This window comes from Falco cherrug, chromosome 8 (genome assembly GCF_023634085.1).
Source record: "Falco cherrug isolate bFalChe1 chromosome 8, bFalChe1.pri, whole genome shotgun sequence".
NCBI lineage: Eukaryota > Metazoa > Chordata > Aves > Falconiformes > Falconidae > Falco > Falco cherrug.
Genome location: NC_073704.1, coordinates 1,952,969 through 1,972,865, shown reverse-complemented (window position 1 = coordinate 1,972,865; position 19,897 = coordinate 1,952,969). Strand labels below are relative to the sequence as shown.

At 36.0% G+C, this 19,897-nt stretch overlaps 1 protein-coding gene across 4 annotated transcripts in view; it reads right to left on the bottom strand.

The window, feature by feature from the left end:
• Nucleotides 1-1,107: 1,107 nt before the first annotated feature.
• PGAP1 (post-GPI attachment to proteins inositol deacylase 1) overlaps nt 1,108-19,897 on the bottom strand; it is a 38,841-nt gene continuing 20,051 nt past the window's right edge. For 3 of the 4 annotated variants that reach the window (XM_055717956.1, XM_055717958.1, XM_027807077.2), the window contains 14 exons: nt 18,531-18,606; nt 18,118-18,191; nt 17,982-18,033; nt 17,214-17,280; nt 16,234-16,342; nt 15,816-15,854; nt 14,669-14,762; nt 13,941-14,031; nt 13,523-13,720; nt 11,368-11,500; nt 9,796-9,846; nt 8,354-8,574; nt 7,907-8,011; nt 1,108-7,052 (listed from right to left, as the gene is read on the bottom strand). In XM_055717956.1, coding sequence (XP_055573931.1) covers nt 6,914-7,052; nt 7,907-8,011; nt 8,354-8,574; nt 9,796-9,846; nt 11,368-11,500; nt 13,523-13,720; nt 13,941-14,031; nt 14,669-14,762; nt 15,816-15,854; nt 16,234-16,342; nt 17,214-17,280; nt 17,982-18,033; nt 18,118-18,191; nt 18,531-18,606 — 1,449 coding nt within the window. In that variant the 3' untranslated portion in view covers nt 1,108-6,913. The remainder of the gene's footprint in view (nt 7,053-7,906; nt 8,012-8,353; nt 8,575-9,795; nt 9,847-11,367; nt 11,501-13,522; nt 13,721-13,940; nt 14,032-14,668; nt 14,763-15,815; nt 15,855-16,233; nt 16,343-17,213; nt 17,281-17,981; nt 18,034-18,117; nt 18,192-18,530; nt 18,607-19,897) is intronic. The other variant, XM_055717957.1, reaches the window with a different exon arrangement.

Genomic DNA, 19,897 nt, shown 5'->3' with positions numbered 1-19,897 from the left:
ATCACAAAAGAAAGAAGTTAGGTCACCAGAATGAGAGATTTTATAAATCCTAAACTAGCATACAGAAGTAACAGGGAAGACACAAAACCTGCATGTTATCTGTTGTGCCACAGTGTCAGCAGCATTGTAGTAGCCACATTCAAGTTAGTTCTCAATAAAAGGTTAATAACTTTGATTTGTATTGCTTCAAACAATTACTTGGATATCTGACATGCAGTGACTTTGTGTGCATATCTAAATATCCAGAGTCCAATGAGAAGCTTTGAGATGGCATCTTTATTCAAGATTCAGTGTTACACGGTACTAATACTGGGAGGAAAAAAGTCACAATTTGGGAAGATTTGTTCAAAACATACAAAGAATCCTGCAGAGACACATAAGGAAAGCCAGTGGCTGCTCTTTGTATTCAAAAATATACTTAAGAAATCCTTATACTATATCAAACCAAGATTTTAAGATCGTGACTATTTCTGGTTTTCTTTAATGAACTGAGAAGAACAGAAGGTATAGACCTTCCCCCCCCTAAAACCTTTCAGAGTTTTAGATATGAATATTTTTCAAAAAAAAGTGAAGTCCATTATTCAAAACTTCTGGACCTTTAATAGAACTAACCAATCCCACCACCATTCAGTTTTCTTCTCACGCTGGCATAAATATTGATACTCAATGGCTTAAATACAGTATTTTGCTTAAATTACAATTAGAGAATTTTGGTTTTTATTTTGAAGAAATTAAAGAACAACATTTCCTAAAAAAAAAAATTTGACTCACACACTTCCAAGTCGAGACAGATATAAGACTAGTTTTCCTTCCTTATTTTTCTTTTAGTCACAATGGAAAGACTTGAGAAATTAATTCAGCTATAACTTTTGGACTTTGGTTGGTGTGATTCCAAACCACAAATATACTGTTACTTGTCATAAATCTTCATTTCTGTATGTGTAAAAAGGGGGTCAAAAATTTTTTACAGTATTTTCCCCAAACCAAGTTTCAGTATGATCCACACACATATTTGGTCAACTTCAAAAATCAAATGTAAGGCTACAGAAGTCCACAGGCTACAGCTAAAGTGTATTAAAGTGTATTAATTAACTGGTTTAAGGCACAGTATTTTTAATTTTTTTTTTGCTCTAGAAAGCTACAAGTTTAAAGTCACAGTGGATAATTTCACATGTCAGTTTTGGTCTGGCACTCTAATTATACATGTCATGTCTAACTACTTGTAGACTTCTGTAAAATATTTAAGTTGTCAGGTGCTGCAGTCTGAAATGACTTAAGTGGAAAATAACTGAAGCCTGAACTGGTCCCCAAATAGTGCACTTAACATTTTATAAAACTAAAAATCAACACACTTGCATGTTCAATACTTAATATATATGCCCTGAAATTATTTAAGTCAGAGGGGCAAAAAGTGTCTTTGCTGGTATTTCAACAAACATGCAAAACTGCAATAGCACAACAGTGTGCAAGGCAGCCGCTGTTTAACTTCACTCGGGCAGTCACTGTTCCTGCGAACGTTCCGTTTAGTACGACAGCGGCAGGACACCGCAAACCAAGGATACCTGTGTATGGAAGGAGGAACTGGAATGCTGTGTGGCAAAACAAGCTTGCATGCGCCACTCCCGACCTACATAGACACAAAACTCTCCGATACCACACCGCTTCCTACAGAAACCGCAACCTGCCAATAACCGCACAGAGGCCACGCTCACAAGATTTGTTTATGACAGTGTGAGTATTTAAGAATGCAGAATGAGACCCTAAATCTTAAGCAAAATTGGAGTCGAAACGTCACAGCTTTGACTCAGGTTTCTGTGCTACAAGGCAATAAGCACATATTCAAGGCAGCTATGTGCTTAGATACTTGAAAAACTGAGGTGCTGCGCAGATTTGCTTAAGTAAGGGCTATAGAGTTGTCTCCTTAAGTGCTTAAAATTTACTTTTAAAAGCAGTAATGTTTAATAACAAGATGAAATTTATGTATTTTATTTAGGCTTTAAAATAAATGAGCCGATTAAAAGCTTTAAATACATTCTTCTGTAAATAAGAATATACATCAGAAAATTAAAATATTTTTAAAAGGTTTTCAAATAAGCTTTTAGAGATTTTAAGGTTTCTATTATGAATACTAGCTTAAAGTTCTGGCTCTAAAAAAAGGTCAAAACCCCATTTTACTTCAACATAAAAATGAATCTGTTTTCAGTTGTCATTCATTGGCACACATTTCCAGAGGTATAAGAGAGCAGCATGTAGCTTTGGTGACAAAAGCAGGTCTCCCCTAAAGGAACAGCGATGCAAGTTTTAAAACCTTTTCCAGTACAGTGCTAAGTGCTTATAAAACCTAGCTTGATTGTCTCCCAGAGAGATGTAAAAAGTCAAAGCTGTAAATTAAGCGACTAACATTGATCACGAAATGGAAAGTAAGCATTAAAAATTTAGTTTCTTTTACAGCTAAAAATTTTCTGGTAGCTTAGTGACTTAAAACAGCAGTGCAATTATTGTACAGACACTTTAACCACTTCTAAAAACATATTCAGTAACTCAAGAGTATTGAAGGTCTGTAAATGGCTGGGTTTTTCTCAGCATCAGTAAGACAAAAGTCTAAACACACTTATCAGTATTGAAATAAACTTGATCAAATGAAAGCTTCTCAGATGTTTACATTTATTCACAGCACACGATCAACTTTATTCTCTCCTATCAAAGCTTAGAAGCAGAAGTATCAGATTTCAGAAAAAAGTCAAGTAACAAGTTCATAACCTGTTACTGGCAAACACATGGAAAACTAGACTTCATGCCAAATACTGACATAAGCAACAATGCTTTTGGGTTTTTTTAAGCATCAATACATTTCATCTTTTTTTTTTTTAATGTTGACATTAAAGGTAGCCCAATTAGGTTATAGTTGAAAAGTTCACTTAGACATACAGGCAGCCTCTATGTCTTCTGCAACACATGACTACTACATTGTTTAGGGTTTTGTTGTGTTATTTGTTTGTTTTAAAACTTAGCAAGGTCATATTTTGGAATGAATGACTAAATGTATCAGCTCTATTCGAAACCCAAATCAGAGCAGAACTCTAAATATTAGAAATAATACTAACTTAAATTCCAGGTACTGCAATATTTTTTTTTAAAACAAAACAAACAAAACCACAATCAAAACTCCAAACCCCAATCCTTTTAACAGGATGCTGAAACATGACATACGGCAACCAACTTTTAAATCAAAACAGAAAATACCACCTTTGGACAACACCCATTCATTCAGTTTCAAGGTACATTTGGTAATGCCAGTTAAGAGGTAACAGTTTTTCCTTACCAGATACAGACCTTTTATGAACTGTTAGCTACAGGTGTAGCTATTATGATTGCAGCATGATAAGACTATGAGGAACACATGTTTGATCATATCAACCAGAAAAGATTATAGACCTCAAGAGCAATTCAAGGTACAGAGACGTCGCTAAAAGCTTCCATTAAATCTCCCCCTGCCCCTGCCAAAGAAAGATTCTGCTGTACAGATATGCCGTACCTAAAATTAGTGACATTTGGTTCTTTAAGTTCTTACCCTATTTTCTTATTCTGTTTCTGATAGCTTATAAAAAAAAGAAAATTAGAAAAGAGCCACACAAATAGTTCTTATTTTGAATGCATCCTGAGGTACAAGCCAAAAAATGGTGGCTTAATCTCAACCTAAAGGCTTGATTATGTGGCATAATTTCCATCTGAATGTGGTGAACTTTCACATGGATAAAGAACAGTATTTTTGCCAAATCAGTACCTCCACTTCTGAAAAAGTAGAGAATGACAGAATTTGGGTCTGCATGTTAATAGAAATCTTCCCTTTTAAAGCAGAGATCTAATCTGTTACAAGTTAATTTGTGTCTTGGAGCCCCTCCCAACACAGCCTAGGTAACCTACAATTTGAAGAATAAACTGGAATTTTAATTTAGTTGAAGTTATTAAAAGACGTTAGAATATATTTGCCAAAAGCTGTTTTATAGATGTAGCTTATTCATAATAAAGGATATTTCAGTAATATTTACACTTCCTCATACACACAGTTAAAAGTATTTATACTGGGTTAGCCTATGTTTCTGCTGGGATTGCAATTGTGAACAGTGGCAGAACTAGAGATTCTCGTAACAGAAGCCTCTTCTGGAAAAGTAACAAAACTATCATTGTATTTTACCTGAAAAACAATTGTAGGCTGTTAAAAAAAATAATCTTATCCTTTTCAGAATAGCAAGCGGGATTATTCATCCTCTCTTAGAACGGGACAAATCATTCTCTGGACTTGTTCTCATCCTGTCCCCCTTCACTGATTATATAAAAAATCTAGTTGGGATTAAGACACCTAATGTCTCAAACAGCTGAGGTTACAGAGTCCACAATCACTGCAAAACCCAGACGTGCAACACAGAACAGTTTTCATCTAGCAAGTGACACAGAATGCATGTAAATCCAAAGCAGCCGTAAGGCTTTCCCCTCCTTTCCCCAGTGAAGGCAAACCATCTCGGAAAAAAGGCAGCCTCGAGGGAAATGTGAGAAATTCTGTCATCCGGGATCCCAGACTCAGGATTATATTGATTCCTACCTCCAACTTGAAAATCAGGTAGCAATATATGCAAGATTCTGTAACCTATTTCTTGAAAGGTGGTAACAACTATCAATACAATTCCCAGCTTTAAAAATAGCATTAAATGAAAAAAATTGGTGTTATTCTATGCTGCTGTAATTCAGTAAAGTTTCACATTGTGGCAGATTTTGGAAGCTACTACATGCAGAGACTGTTTGCTCTCCTTATTCTGATTATTATTTTATTCCATCAACACCTCCAACAAATGGATTTGTGCATAAAGAGCCCATTAAGATAGCAAAACAAAATCAGAAGTTACAGACAGTAGTAAGCCAAAAGGACCACGAAGGCCAAGGAACATTATCTTCCACAGAAATCAGACCCTGCACATCTCACAGACGGACTTTTACCAGCCCCCATGCAGTTCTGCCACCATCTTTCATTCACAGCCATTTGGAAGTAGAGAAACTATTCTTCTATGTCTGGACAGCAATTTTTAGGTTAAACCAACTGGTAGATTTAGCTACAAGTATATTTAGACACACAAATTCTTATATACACATACTGTAGCATACACTTGATTAGAAAGTATCATGATATAATCTATTCAAGTAACTTCTGATTTACAAACACTGTGTATAATTGAACCTTTTTTTTTTTAGAAAAGGTGAAGACTTAGAACGCCAGCATATAGATTACTGATAGCAGCGACAGTGGTTTGGTTAACTACAATAGTCTTACTCAGTTAAAGCAGTTTTAGTGACTCGGTGATAACTTCAACTGCTGACTTAGATACAAGACGACAAAACACGTGCTTACTTCACATCTGTCCTTCATTTCAGAAAGTCACTGTGTGAATGAAGCCTTCCAGCCAGCTCAATTTAATTGGCCCTAACAACGCGCTAGAACTAACTGAGGCACTTCAGGCAAGATTAATGAGATACGATAAAATTAATGGGTCAGGCTAGCTGTACTGCTATATATCAAGAATATACTTTGACTGTGGGTAGCAGATTTCCTCCTAGTATTCATATAAGATGATTAAGCTGGTCTAGTATTTTCATATGAAGATAACAGGTATCTCGGACAGAGTGGAGAGAGCTAACACAGAAGCAAGTAGTAGGCTCATCTCTACACAGAATCAATAGATCATCTTAACCTAACGGCTACTGAGATTTCTTCTGTTGGCAAAACACATACCCAGGGGACAGGATTCCTTGCACATAGGTATTTTAGGCTTTATTATAAATGGCAGTCACTGTAGCATCTAGGCACTAAGATAATACTTTATACAGAGCTAATAATGATGGTCAGTATTTCCCACTATTACTAAGAGTTTGTCCATGTGAGGAAGTTAGCCCTGTGTGGCAGGGCATGAATTTACAGTGTTGTAACTATTCCATATTAATTTCATGTATGGATATCTATTATGAGACTGTTGATTCTCTGTCTACAATAGGAAAAAAAACCTGCCTTGCCTACTTGGATATAGTGCGATACAGCAGCTGCACTGTAAACTCACAACACCATACATCGTTTGCTAGCTTCTACATATGGACAAGGTCCAAGAAGTAGTTTCAGAATTGAGAAAATTCCAGAGAAATCTGACAATGTTTTAAAACAACATTACAGCAAATTGTTTATGAATCTGCTGGTATCCTTCCTGAATAGAAAGCTACACAGATTATTGTTGTTTTCTCACTCTCACAAAAAGTAAAATGTGTAAGACTTTCAATAATCTCAAAAATGTTCAGCTCACACTGATTGAACAAATGATTTGATAGAAATAACAATTCTATATAAGCAGTACATTCTAGTTTGTCTAGACACAACTGTGGCAGCTTTCAAATGTAGCATAAAATAATTAAAAGTATACGTGGCTGTGGAGTTATTGTGATAGTCACAGTGTGCTTGAAACGTATTGAGTTTTAACCAGCATAATTTAGACCTGCAAGAAATGCAAGTTCAGAACATACGCACCGTATGGCATACTGCGTGGGAAAAAAAAAAAGTCTGTTTCAACAGAGAAGTATAGTGAAAAATTGAAGTGTCTACAAGGCAAACAGATTGAGATGTTACACTGATATGATTTATGTGCTTACACACACACACACACACACAGAGTTTCACAGTCAGGAAATAAACACCATGAAATCTTTCTAAGCAACACGAACAGAACCATGAACTTCTCAAAGTATTCACAGTTCTGTCTTCTTTCCCACACAATGTAAACTACTGATGATATTAATCTAGGCCTTTCTTTGTTGAGTTTTTCCCCATCTCCAGTGTTAAGTTTCTAGGCTGCACTGTTCTTCGTATGCATAATGAACATTACACAATACAACACAGCACATGTAGAAGAAGAGAAAACGTTACAAAGTGTGGTACTTTGTATAAATGCATTCGTCCAAAGGCCAACATTGCAACAGACAAAGGGAGTGGAACTTTGGCTGCGATCTTCAAGAGTTTACTGTAAGAATATAAAGAAAAAATCGCCATTTTTGTAGCCATACATGCAGAAGGTAGGCAAATACCATATTTCACTTCCTTTTGAAAATTAATTTATATATTTCAAGGCTTTGTTAATTTATAAAACTGAATTAATAGGTCTAAAGGGCAAGGGCAATAACAATGCATAAGCAAGACCAATTTTTCAAAAAGGCTAATAAAATGTCAGTTTAAAATATTCTAAATATTAATTTAGAAATAAGTTCTCTGTAGCGAAGAAAGATTTAATGTTTTAGACCGTTTGAGATAACAGGTACTGGTCAGAAGGATAAACTACATTGCTTATTATTGTCTTTCACAAGGCACTAATTTTATAAATGAACAAGAAATGCTCTACCTGTCAACAAAACCAAGTGCTCTAAACTTCTTAATGCAATAGAAAGCATGTTACATTGCCAAAAGTGTGCCCATAAGGAGGAGTTACAAGAACATAACTATAATGGTTTAAAATTCACTTCTCCATGTAACTTTCGAACAGTAATTGCTAAACATAAGATGATTCTGTAATATTTGGAAGGATTCAATGAATTATGAATGACGAAGTCACAGTTAAAGAAGTCTTTGTGAGACTGATTGCTATGATAGCGAATAATTTAAGTCCATGTGGTAAATACAGGTAATTTTCTCCACTTAGCTGAACTACAGGTAATTTGGAGGCATTTTACCTAGTCCTTAAGATTTAACCATATGAGTTCATGAATCTCTATGTAGGCTGAACCATTACATGTCTGTGCAGCACAAATTAAGTTTTACCACACAAATGGAAGTAGTAAGAAAGAAGCAGAAAACCAAAAATTGGGTATTAGGCTACAGTACCTTGATTTCAGTTCCAAAGCACTTGAATTCATGAGAATTTCTAAAATGCATATGATGATAATAGCTGTAGATCTGCATGGATCAGGATCAAGTCTAACATTGTACCTGCGAAGAAGTGGTTTAGAAAGCATGTTACTTCTAAATTAGGCTACCAAATAGTTAGGAAGAAGCATGTGCTAATAACAACAAACATACATAAAATACATACGGTATCATAGCCTGATTTAAAATTCTTTCTGAATCATTACTTTCTTTGATGTATCACTGATTCACTTAACACCTACTTATAATATAAACCACATTACATTATAAGCTACCTTATAATATCAAAGACTTCTGTTAATTATAATTGGTTTTTTCTATGCAAAGAGTCAAACAGTTGCAATTTTTATTGCTTCAAAGATTCATACTCATTTCTTCTACCTTACTGGCAATTTAAGGAAGTACCTGAGATTTTTTAACCAATAAATTAAAGATGGCAAGTTCAGCAGCACAATCCACGTGAGTAAATTGAGAATTGTAATGTGTATCTTAAGACTGTTAACGGCTTCAGCAGTCGTACTGTTGGGAAGAGATTGTGTTGCTTCTGAAATACTGTCCATCAAACTCTGGTTTTTCACTGTGTGTATCCTGGAGTTCTGCGAAGTTTCTTTTGAGTGGTCTGAATCCTGAAAATAAAAGACAGAAGTCACAAAAACATGCACAGGCTTGTAAGAAGCCATTCCGGGGGAGGAGGAGGGGAACATACCAGCTCTGACTTAAGAAGAAAATTTGCAATTAACCCTCAAAAAGCCATCACAAGCAGAGTTTGGTAGTTCAATTTTAAAGCATCTAGATTTAACCAGAAACTTCTCATACACTAGTAGTTTATCTGTCTTTGGAAGAAAAGAATGGAGAGTGGAGATGCCCTGACACCAATGCAGTGATAAGAAATGGAGTTCCTAGAAGGAGGAAGAACAGAAATAAAGGGGTATACAGGCACAAATCACAGATGATTATTCATGGAAAAACATACAGGAGGTAACACAACTGGGAGTAAAATATTAGCTGTAGGAATAAACAACAAAGATAAGCTAACAAGTTGGAAGCAGCTAACTTCCAGTGACAGGGGGAGAAAAGCCCACAAATGAAACAAAACGAAATTATGCGAAGATGAAAGAAGGAGAGGATTTAAAACTAAACACACAAAGAACACTCAAAGAAACCCAAATAAAACCGTCAACAACTTTTTCTGGCAGACTGTTTTTTAAACTATGTTCTATGTCTGCAAAAAGGAACAGGTAATTATTATATTCCTGTACCCACACCTGCTTACATCTTTGATCCTATACCTTAAAGTAATTGAAAAAGAAACAAATTCACAGTATATGAAACCTAGTGCTTCTTCACTCCTTTTTAAACAGTTCCAGTTTACTGGGGTCACAATCCATATCCATCAAATAAATCCTATTTGTCATCTCCTGATTAAAAACACCACTAAACTCCACAAACTACCTACCTGGAAAAAATATTTACCTGTAGTAAAGATTATTATCTAGAAATTTTATATTTTTTTTAAGATAAGGCATGCATAATCAAATACCAAAATTTAGACCAAACCTATTATTCTGTATGTATTCAGAGAGTAAGTTTCCTTCTTAAATGTACTTCAGACAAGCTCACACTGCAGTGACCTTGAACAGTGAATGCAACAGTCATACGTGATAGAGCAGGCTACTCACGTCTTCGCTTCTCTTTCACATCATGCACACAGTAAGTAAACTACAGCCATCCAGTGACGCACAGCACAACCTAACGCTACCAAGGCGAGATGATAACAATTCATAATGCATAAGTTAGCCAAACAATTTTTGGTCACAGTTTTGAACAGAAACAAGAAACAGTCTTACCCCAGTGAGCATGTTTTGTTCTGCTCTTACATTCACATGCAGTTTTATAACCTGTAAGACAAACAGTTCCGCTTTTTTTAGCGACATTTCTTCATGCAAAAGCTGTGGTATAGAAGTAAAACAAATTTGGGCTAATTTTTTTTTGTCCCTTTTTATAGCTAGATGATTCCAGGGCCCCAGTGGAGCTGCAATGCAAGAACTCCCTCTGCCTTTCTCATCAGCAGCATCCAAAGTGCTCTATTAAGGAAGGATTTCCAAGCACAGAGAGAAAACGCTGCTCTGATTTTTCCCTTTCCACTGTGCTGGACAGAGAATACAGAGCAGAAAATCTGCATATTCCTCACCTCCTTCTGCTAATTCAGTTCTACTTCATTTTCTGCAGAAACCCATAAACAGGCCACATAGGAAAAGTCCCACGTCAGAGATTTACTGCAGAAGCAGGAGTAACATCAGCATGGGAACATCCTTCGCAGGGTAACCTTATGTGACAGGGAGTTCAATTAGAGATAGCGCTGTTTCTCAGGTTGTGCTTTCAGCTGCCATCTACCTGCTTCAGACCACCTGTAAGCTGCTCTGCTTGTGCCCCTACTCGCAGATGCATGCTCCAACGTTTCCCTAGTAGAGCCAAGTATAGTAGCTGAATTAACAGCTATATAACCATAGGGTGAATCAGAGAAGTTTGACACTCTGATGCAAGGAAAACCATGGAAACTGAATGGCAGGGACTAAGTATGGATCTTTGTGGCACTACCCGAGGGACCAGGTTAGACAGACATTAAGACTACCCTAATTCTACAATATATCCACCCTCCTTCCTTTTACTCCATAAAGATTTGTGAAAAGTCTTAAAAGATGGAAAAAACTCTACAGAACATTCCAAGTCCTCCCTTTGCTAAAGTTTCTCTTCAAGGAAATTATTAGTCTTTGATCTTATAACATTACCTGTCCGTAAGTTAAAAATTGCAATTATGCGCATTATTGTGGTGGGCATATGGGACCATACATTTCTTTGGAAGAAGTGGTATGAGAAGAAGAAAAATAATTCTAAAAAATACAAAATCATGAAGAGTCTGATAAGTTCAAAAAAGACATATTTCAAGTACACAAATAATAACTTCCTTTTAAGCATGAAAAATAGTAATCTGTATTTTCGCTTTTAACATGGGGTTAATTCAAAGCATACAGAATTGTGGATAACTGGCTAGCTGAAAAAGGTCTCATAGACATAGTCCAGCTGGCTGGACAAAAATGCACATCGCTCTCAGCTTATCTGAAGTAAAGCAAAATTTACACAGTAACAGGAAGATCGCGGTGGGAAAAGAATGTTGCAGGTGGGAACAGATAACTACAGAAGAGACACTAGGGGGAGGCTTGATATTTAGGCAACTAACCAATAATGAGCTTAACTTTTGTAATATGTATGAGCTAATTATAACAAGGCATAAGAGGTGACTGTAAGGTACAATAAATGAAGTCTGCTGATCACTCATATTAAGTGACTGTGTCTTCCCTCCGTCGCAACACAGAATTTTGAATGCAGTTATAAATTCAACATATTTAGCTTTTCAGTACCTTAAACAAGTATTGAAGATAAATAATGAAGACAGCAACTGCACCACAAGTGGTCCAGCTAAGCACAGCAAGGGATAACACCCCACAGAGTCTTCTGGGTGTAATCAACTTATCTTTTTGAAGTACAGTAGGCCTAAAAAAATAAAACAAAACTGCTGTTATACTACTGTAACAATGTCACACCTACAAAGATCAAAGCATAATTCTGTTTTGTGAATGACTGAAAAGAATAAATTATTCCTGAATATTGATTAAACAGCGGAAAAATAAAGTTAGACAAATTTTAACATACATACCAACTGCTACATAAGCTACTTTGCACTAACAAAACAAGCTTATACCTCCTAGAATGTATGTCTGTAACTAATGTATTATTTTTACTTCATTTGGGGAACATAAAGGTTACACTGATGAACATAAAACATTAGCTAATGCTAACTGTAGGTCTGCATCAGTCACTGAGTTACTCTGTCTTACTACTGCACAGCTGCATCATGAAAGTGTCTCCTACTACAAATGTTAATGCACTGCAGCATTCAGTGGCAGTACAGCAGTACACAACTGTAAGGCTCCAAGAGATTAATTCTGTGAAAGCATTCTTCCTAGACAGGAATTTCTGCTTGCTCACGGCCTGAGAAACACAGAAAAGCTTATTTTCAGTGTCCAGATTCCAACTGGTACAACTAAGAGACAAGTATGAATATGAAATGACAAAGACGAGCTGGGAAGGTGTGACAATGAGGGGAATGCAGTGGGGATTCCCCACTTTTGCAGTAGTTGAAGTACAATACAACCATGAAAAAGTCTGTACTACTTGGATATTCAGGGGATATTCCAGTATTAAAGTAGACAGTGAAAACAGAAAAAGCATTATTTGGAAAATACAATTTTAAAAGCCTTTGCAGCAAATATTGAAAATTTTTGCCTACGAAAAATAGGCACAAAAAGAAGTCTAGCTGACCTAGAACAAAGAATCCCACAGACAGCAAGTGACAAATTCTTTGCTGCTGTCTACATCAGATCATTTCCAAACATTGAGTAAAAGTCAAGTGATACTATCTACTTTAGGGAGATTTACAGAAAATAAATGGGTTGGATTTTTTTCAATAAATTCAGGGGTAGATCAAAAACTGTGTAAGGCACTAGAATTGAACCACCTGACTTACAGGCAGGCATACAAAAATCTTATTTTCCTGCCTTTGCCCAAGACATTCTCTGGGTTTGAAGAGCCCAGTAAAAGCTTTAATGAAAACAGCCGGAATTGAGCTAACACCCTTAAAAAGTTTGGAAGAACAGTTTTGAAACTTGGAAGTTCATCACTTTGTCACTTAAAACTAATACTGAAGCATCCACTGTAATTTACGAAGAAGGCTGAAGAAATAGCTGGTGCCAGATCTATTATTTGGTAGAATAAGACCAGAAGTGCTATTGATGTAAACAGAAAGAGTTCATTTGGCAGATGTTTTCTGAGTAAAGAGCATCCCAGCCGACTTCCTGGAGACAGAGAGTTGGCTCAGATCTAGCTGAGGACTGCTATCAATGTCGGAACAGTCAAACCTTTAAAACAGCTAAGCATGTTATCCAATTTACTCATTTACTCTTCCAAAATCTTTTTATCTTCCTTGCTTTTTTTAAACCCAGTTTCATATTTGAATACTCATCTGTACAAGCAAAAACATTAATTCTATGTTCTTACACTTGTTCTATAAAATTCATTGGTCTTGTAGAATGAAGCGAACATCCAATAAATTTTTGTTTTACAAACCTGCTTGTATTCTTTAATGCAGTTTATTCAATACGAATAATGAGGCATGGATTGCAATGCTAATATTCTCTTTTCTAAACATATGCATTTATTTTTTGAGCTGCTGAAAAGGGAATAGTTCAGTTGCTTTCTTTTCCCCAACAAGCTTTCCTCAAAAACAAAACTGAAAACCTGTATAACAGCCTTTTGGAGATGTGGAATAAGGACTATGAGGCAATCCTCATACTTAACACCAACAAACCCCAATGTCTTAAATAGTGTATGAACTAAACTGCAGAATTCAGTCTGCCCAAGCACTGACACTCACGCTGAAGCAAAAAGAAAAAAAAAAAATGGACAGGCTCACAGTCATCTAAAAGAGCGTAATTGTATAGCATATTGGTTTTTTACCTCATCAGAGTCAACCATAATGAAGAGAAGAGTCTCAGAGATGTAGAGAAAAATACTCCACTCCAGTAGGCAATGCCTGTCCCAAAAAGAAATAGAATCAGGGACACAAGGGGGAACCATGCATCCTGACTACTCAGTACAGCAGCTTCCACCTCTGGTAGTGACAGTGATTCCCATATCTCTCTAAACCAGTTAAACCTGCCAAAAACATGAAAGTAGTATTACTTATCACTTCCAATTTCCATTACAGTAAGATATCTATCAACTACGCCTCCTACTACAGCCTTTCAAACAAAATCAGTCAGGTGTTCACAATGACTACAGATAAAATAGTATTCTTCTCCACTAATAGTTTTACTAAAACTTCTGGTTTGGAAACTGCTTTAAGTAAATAAAGAAAGAAGTCAGGCAAACTCACCCCTGCAGAAACACAACAATGCTTATAAGAGGTTCTACTTTGTAGGGCTTAGCTGTCCTAACTAGTTCAAGGGAAAAGTCTGAACACTGGCCTAGAATCAAGAACAGAAAGCATCTATAGTTATTATTTTGTCATGAACTTTAACAAAGATACACACACACACACACACACACAAAAAAAAGACAGATTTGAAAGTCTGCTTTAAAACAAAATAACCATGTCTTACAACAGCACTGCAAGTCATCGTATTTTATCATCAAGACCCTTATTCACTGGGTCACTCATATTAGGTAATTGTCACAAGAGCTTCACCACCTGAACTTAGATAAAAATGCATTTTGTCTGAAGACATGTCTAAAAGTTAAGCCTGCAAATCTCACCTTCATGCAAGAAATAGTGTTTTGTGCATATTAACCATATATTTTTAAACTTTTACATTTATTTTTTAGTAGACATCTATTAATTCTAAAGTATTGTGTAACACCAATCATTCACAAAGAAGGGATTGCAGAGTAAAATAATTAAATACCCTGCTACAACACAACCTTGGAGAACTACCAACAAACAAAACCCGAAATTGAAGAGCATAAATCCAAATGCTTGCACAAGTTAATGATACTTAGCTTTAAAAGTTAACAACAACTAGCTAGGTTTTCAACAGTAAATTGGGTAATTAATTTCTCTAAAAACACTTGTGAGAAAAAAAAAATATTTTTCTGCAAAGCTACCTGTTGATATCAATGTGCTCAACTGTCCTCCATAAGTAAGAAGAATATTAGAAACAATATAGACAGGAAGAGCGCCACCATGGAACCTTATTATCTGAAAGACAAGGGTGGAAAGATAACTTTTAATTTCTAGATATATATATAAATATATTTTTAAAATACACACACAATCATGTAGCCAGCATGATGATGTGATTAGAAAATCTTTCTTAAAGGATTTAAACAGTTTTTCATTTTTATGCATAAGTATTTGATAACTACCATTACAACTAATGTTATATATGGAAAACGCTCAGACCTCTCATAAACAGTAAATCAAACATGTTTTGATAAATGATCAAATTATAAGTGAATGCTGTTTTTCCAGTCAAGACAAATATTAAAAGAATACACTAGTGCACTAATGGTGTTTCAGTAAAATAGAGTTTAAAATTGAAAGGCCACTTTCCAAGCAATACCTGCATATAGCTACATATGCTTTTGGGTAAAGAATTTTTGGAAGCAATTTCACGTATGTTCTAATTGGCTTCCACTGTCCCAAGTCATGATTAATAAACAAATAGGACATAAATTCCTCTAAAGTGATAACAACATGAAAAATCCCCAATATAAATGCATACATTCAAATTGAGAAACCTGCCAGTAATACTCCAGCACTACACTTAAGTGCTTGCGAATTAGTTACTCTTTAGAATCAGAAAACTGCAGATGACTAGTCTATTTTCACTGATACCAATGTTTAAATGTATTCTTCATTGATAACCAAAGAAAATTTGTTGAAAAGGAGCATATGGATCTACTTCAACTTTTTTCCTAACTTGTAGTTGATGCCAAATGTATCTTAAAGTTTTAACACTATTGACTCATCAGGCAAGAAAATGACCTATGGATACTCAACTAACCACAAAGCCAAATGCTCAACATTTACATTAGCTCTTTAGAGCTAGGCTGCTTTTGCACTCCTCTGAAAACTGAGGCCTGACATTTATCCGGATGGGATGCTGTGCCAGCTGACAAGGTTTACAATGATCACTGAATAGTGTCCCGCTTGGCATCAAGAAGTGCCATGGCAGGGAAGGGAGGAAGGACAAACTTCTTTAGATGCCACTGACATAAAAAACAATCTAGTACTAGAAAGTGTTCTTACTTGTCCAAGAACCTGTAAAAGTGACGTCTTCAGAACTACCTTGATACAAAAAGAAATATTTTATTATTTTATATAATGGCAAACATAAGTACAAAATACTTTCATTTTTAAGAAGCCAACCTGAGTTTTAGAAGACAGCAATCCTATAACTAAAATGTACAACAGCTGACTCCTGACTTTTTCAAAACAAATGGTTTGAAGTTTTTCTTAGAAATGAGAGCCCAACTTTCAATATTACTCCGGCTGTTGCGAAATACTTGTAACATGCACTACATTTAAAAAAAGGCCAAACAGCCTACCTTTATTTTAGATTTGCTTAGTATTTATTTTAATTAATTAGCCACATTTTTAAAGACTGAATTATATAAAAGTTATACAGTAATGCAAACTAGCTATAAAATAAATTTGTATTACTCACTTCATACTGACAGTCTGAGGAGGAGTAAATATTCAATTCTGGAACCCTGCTGTCATTTTTAGGCTGAGCAATATGCAGTTTTGCAGAAATCTCAGTAGAAGATGGAACTCTGAAACAGCAAATTTAATGGGTAATTGTTGTCCTTCTAGTGAAGGAAAGCCCAACAAGCCTTAGTCTTCAACAAGTGCACCTAAAGCAGATCTAGTACAGCAGCGTCACCACAAGCAGTGAGTGAAATGGCATGATGAACTTGTTTATCCTGTCACAAAGGACTACACAACATTCTCAGCCTACTGTCCTCTGAACTATCAAGGGGCATGGTACTAGAAAACAGACACGTGTAGTTTTAGTGTACACACTGCCTCACAGAACATGTAAATACTCTGAGTGACAAGATGGGGAAAACACCTCCTCAAGAATACAATTCAGTTTCCTGCAAGTATTATGCTGTTAGAAAACAAGGGGGGATGGGGCGGGGAGAAATAGGGAGGTATCCTTAAAACACCTAAAATAAGGAAGACAGTTTTCCAACCATCTAAAATAAAGTCAGGTTGTTCAACTGTAATTCATGAGTGACACATTTCAATCCCTATCATTTGATTTTGTCAGGACTATGCTGCTGAAGCAACTTAGGGCTGCTGGGTGATCTAAACCCTGGCTTATGGGAAGAAGCCAGCATCCAGAGCAGCCTCTACACCCCACTCACGAGGGGGTCAAAGATCATGCTGAGAATTTCAGACCAGCAAATCTGACTTCCTTTTTGAGAAAATTAGTGAGAACTATTAAACACAATCGGTAGATGTTCTGAAAAAAAATTCAGAACAACTTTGTCAACAAAGGCAGAAAAGTAAATGAGGAAAAGATGCAGAAGGCAAACACTTAAGACTGGAGAAGTTGTCTCATATCAGAACTATTACAAGAGGATGCAAACATGCTTCAAAAACATATCAAGTAGTAAGTTAAATTGTCAAAGTCCTTACTTTGCTACAGTTACTGAATCTTCATGTGACCAGGGTATATGAAGTCTGTAAACACTAGGTTTTCTTTCTGAAATGGAAAAGAATCAAAAAATATAAAATTAATTAAGAACAAGATGTGGCAACTGTCTCCAAAACTAAAATGCAAGTAAAACAAAGGTGGCATATCAGTCACTGTACAGAATCACTGGGCTTGCAGTTACATTGCAATGCGGATCAGTGCAGTTAGCATTGAACAAAAAAGACATTTTTAAACTCATGCTGTTACAGAACAAGACAGCAAGACATCAGTGTTTAAGGGCAGAAAAGTTATGAGAAAACTTCTAGTTTTCAATAGGTGTAACCTCAATCTAATAAATCCATCACTTTTTTTTTTTTTTGAAACAAAGTCCTTCAGCATCCCATTCTGTTTAAGCTTATGTAGCTCAACATTCAAATTTGAGTCCCACAATTAGCAAATAAAAATCCTAGCCAAATGTGCTATTCTTGAGAAACACTTTCAATATAACGCACAAGCCTGCTGAAAGTTCAACTTCCCTTTGCTGGGAAGCAAGAAAAAAAACATAGGAGGACTAATTTCGCATTTTCTTTGAGCTATACCTTCTTAACAAAAAGTGGACAGAGAGATATTATCTGCTCAAATGTCTCTGCTAATAACAGTACTGCCTAAACCCCATTGCTTGAGAGGACTTTTGTTTCCACCAGCTTCGGTCTTGAGAATTTTCAACACATTTGGTTTATAAATTTATGCTTTAGAAGACTTATATTTACCTTCAAATGACTGGCAGTGGCTCTCTATATAAATTTTGAAAGCTTGATATATCTAGAACATTAAAAAAAAAAGAAAAAAATCACATTCTTTAAACAGTGGTTACATTAACTTAAAAAAATTAAGTAGTATTCTTACTTGGTTAAAGTGCTGGAGCTGTACATTGTAAAGTAAGCCAGTTGAATTTAATAGAATTTTGCTTGAAGAAAGCCCTGTAAAGGATGTATTTTTTTCACGTATTAGATAAAATTATTTGAGAACTCGCTACTTCTTCAGATATTTATTTTTTTTCCCCAGGAGACTTGTGTGCTTCTATATCTGTTAGTCAAAACTCCCACATTTCTTACTTTTCTGTTTGTTACTAACAAAAGCAATATTAACTTTAGTAAAAACAACACCCCCAAAACCTCCTGACCATTGGAATTTTTAGGTAAGTTTATTATCCAAATATTAGTAATACTAGTTTTCCTTTTTTTTTTTTTTTTTTTTTTTTTTTATCTACCCCACGCACCCCACCCCACCCCCCAAAAAAAGTAATATGCTAAACTTACCAAATGAAAAAAGATGTGTTACAGGAAGTTGCACTGTTCTGGAACCCTCTTTGAAGAATTCACAGCCCAAAGTATACTGCAATTCAAGATATTACATACAGATCTAAACTGAGCACAATACTAGAAAGCCTTTACACTTGCCAAATTCTATTCACAGGCTCAGGCAAAGTCCAGGACAAAAGTACTGAAGCGCCACCTCTCCACACACTGGCAGGGACTGGCAGGTAGTTTGTTCCTGTACACAGCGGTACAAGTTTGGGTAGCTGAAGCATGACTTGCAGGTTACTCTAGCTTTCACCCATTTGCAACAGCCTTCAAAAGGCTATTCAAACAGCTAAGAACAACTAGAATCCAGTCCACATCCCTCCTCCTCAGGTACCTCTTTCTTTTCTGGGGGGCGTTGCAAAGGAGCATGACTTGTCCAAAATCTGGATACAATTTACTAAGCAAAAAGAACCTTTAGTTCGTCTTCTGAAGTTTAATCACAAAAAAGCAAAGCATTCAGCAGGTATGAGTTGTACCATCTCTAACAAGTATGTAGGTCTCTCGAAAATTATTTTCCATCCCATTTTAAATCCAGCATTTGTTTATTTTTGAAAAGCAGTTTCCAAGATTTAACACAGGACTGCAACTCAACACGTTACATTTCACAAGTGATCTCTCTTCTACCTTTCTTATCCAGAACATTGTATATTACTAATTTAACTGCAAGATGTTTCTGTCACAACTATCTGAAGATGCGCTCGTATACAAGCATTATAATCACTTCAGCTGTGAATAATTTATTGGATCGTGGATTATTATATCAAAGATGCAGAGACAGTATTTGTGTTGCAGAAAGAAATGTCAGACCTACTTACACTTTAAATTCAAGTTCAGTCTTCTGCCACTTTCAAGACTACCTAGAAAGGCCTGCCAGACCCAGCTGGGTAATACACCAAGTCTGCTTAGATTCCCTGCAAGTGTTCCTCTTACTGGGAGCCTGAGAGGCCTTGATGCAAAGACATCCAACTTCTCTGTGAGGTTCAGAACTATCAAACTCTGTACAACTCAGCCTACCACATTATTTGTGGTCTCAGAGCTTGCAGAGGTATCTGTACCACACTCCTCAGAATCCATATGTGGTGTCTTCAGTTATGAACAGCATTCTCCACTATGCTGGGTAAGAGAACTGACTGTTCAAAAAGATAATAGCCTGATTGCATTCCTGAACATTAAGGAAGAAAAACATTAGAACCCCCAACAAGAACTCCTAAGAACTGGTTTGAGAACTGTTGCTTTGTATGTTTCAAGTAGTATGCATGCCTTCCGTTCGGTGTTTTATCAAACGAAGACGTTTCTGAGCTTACCCAAGGATAACAGTTATC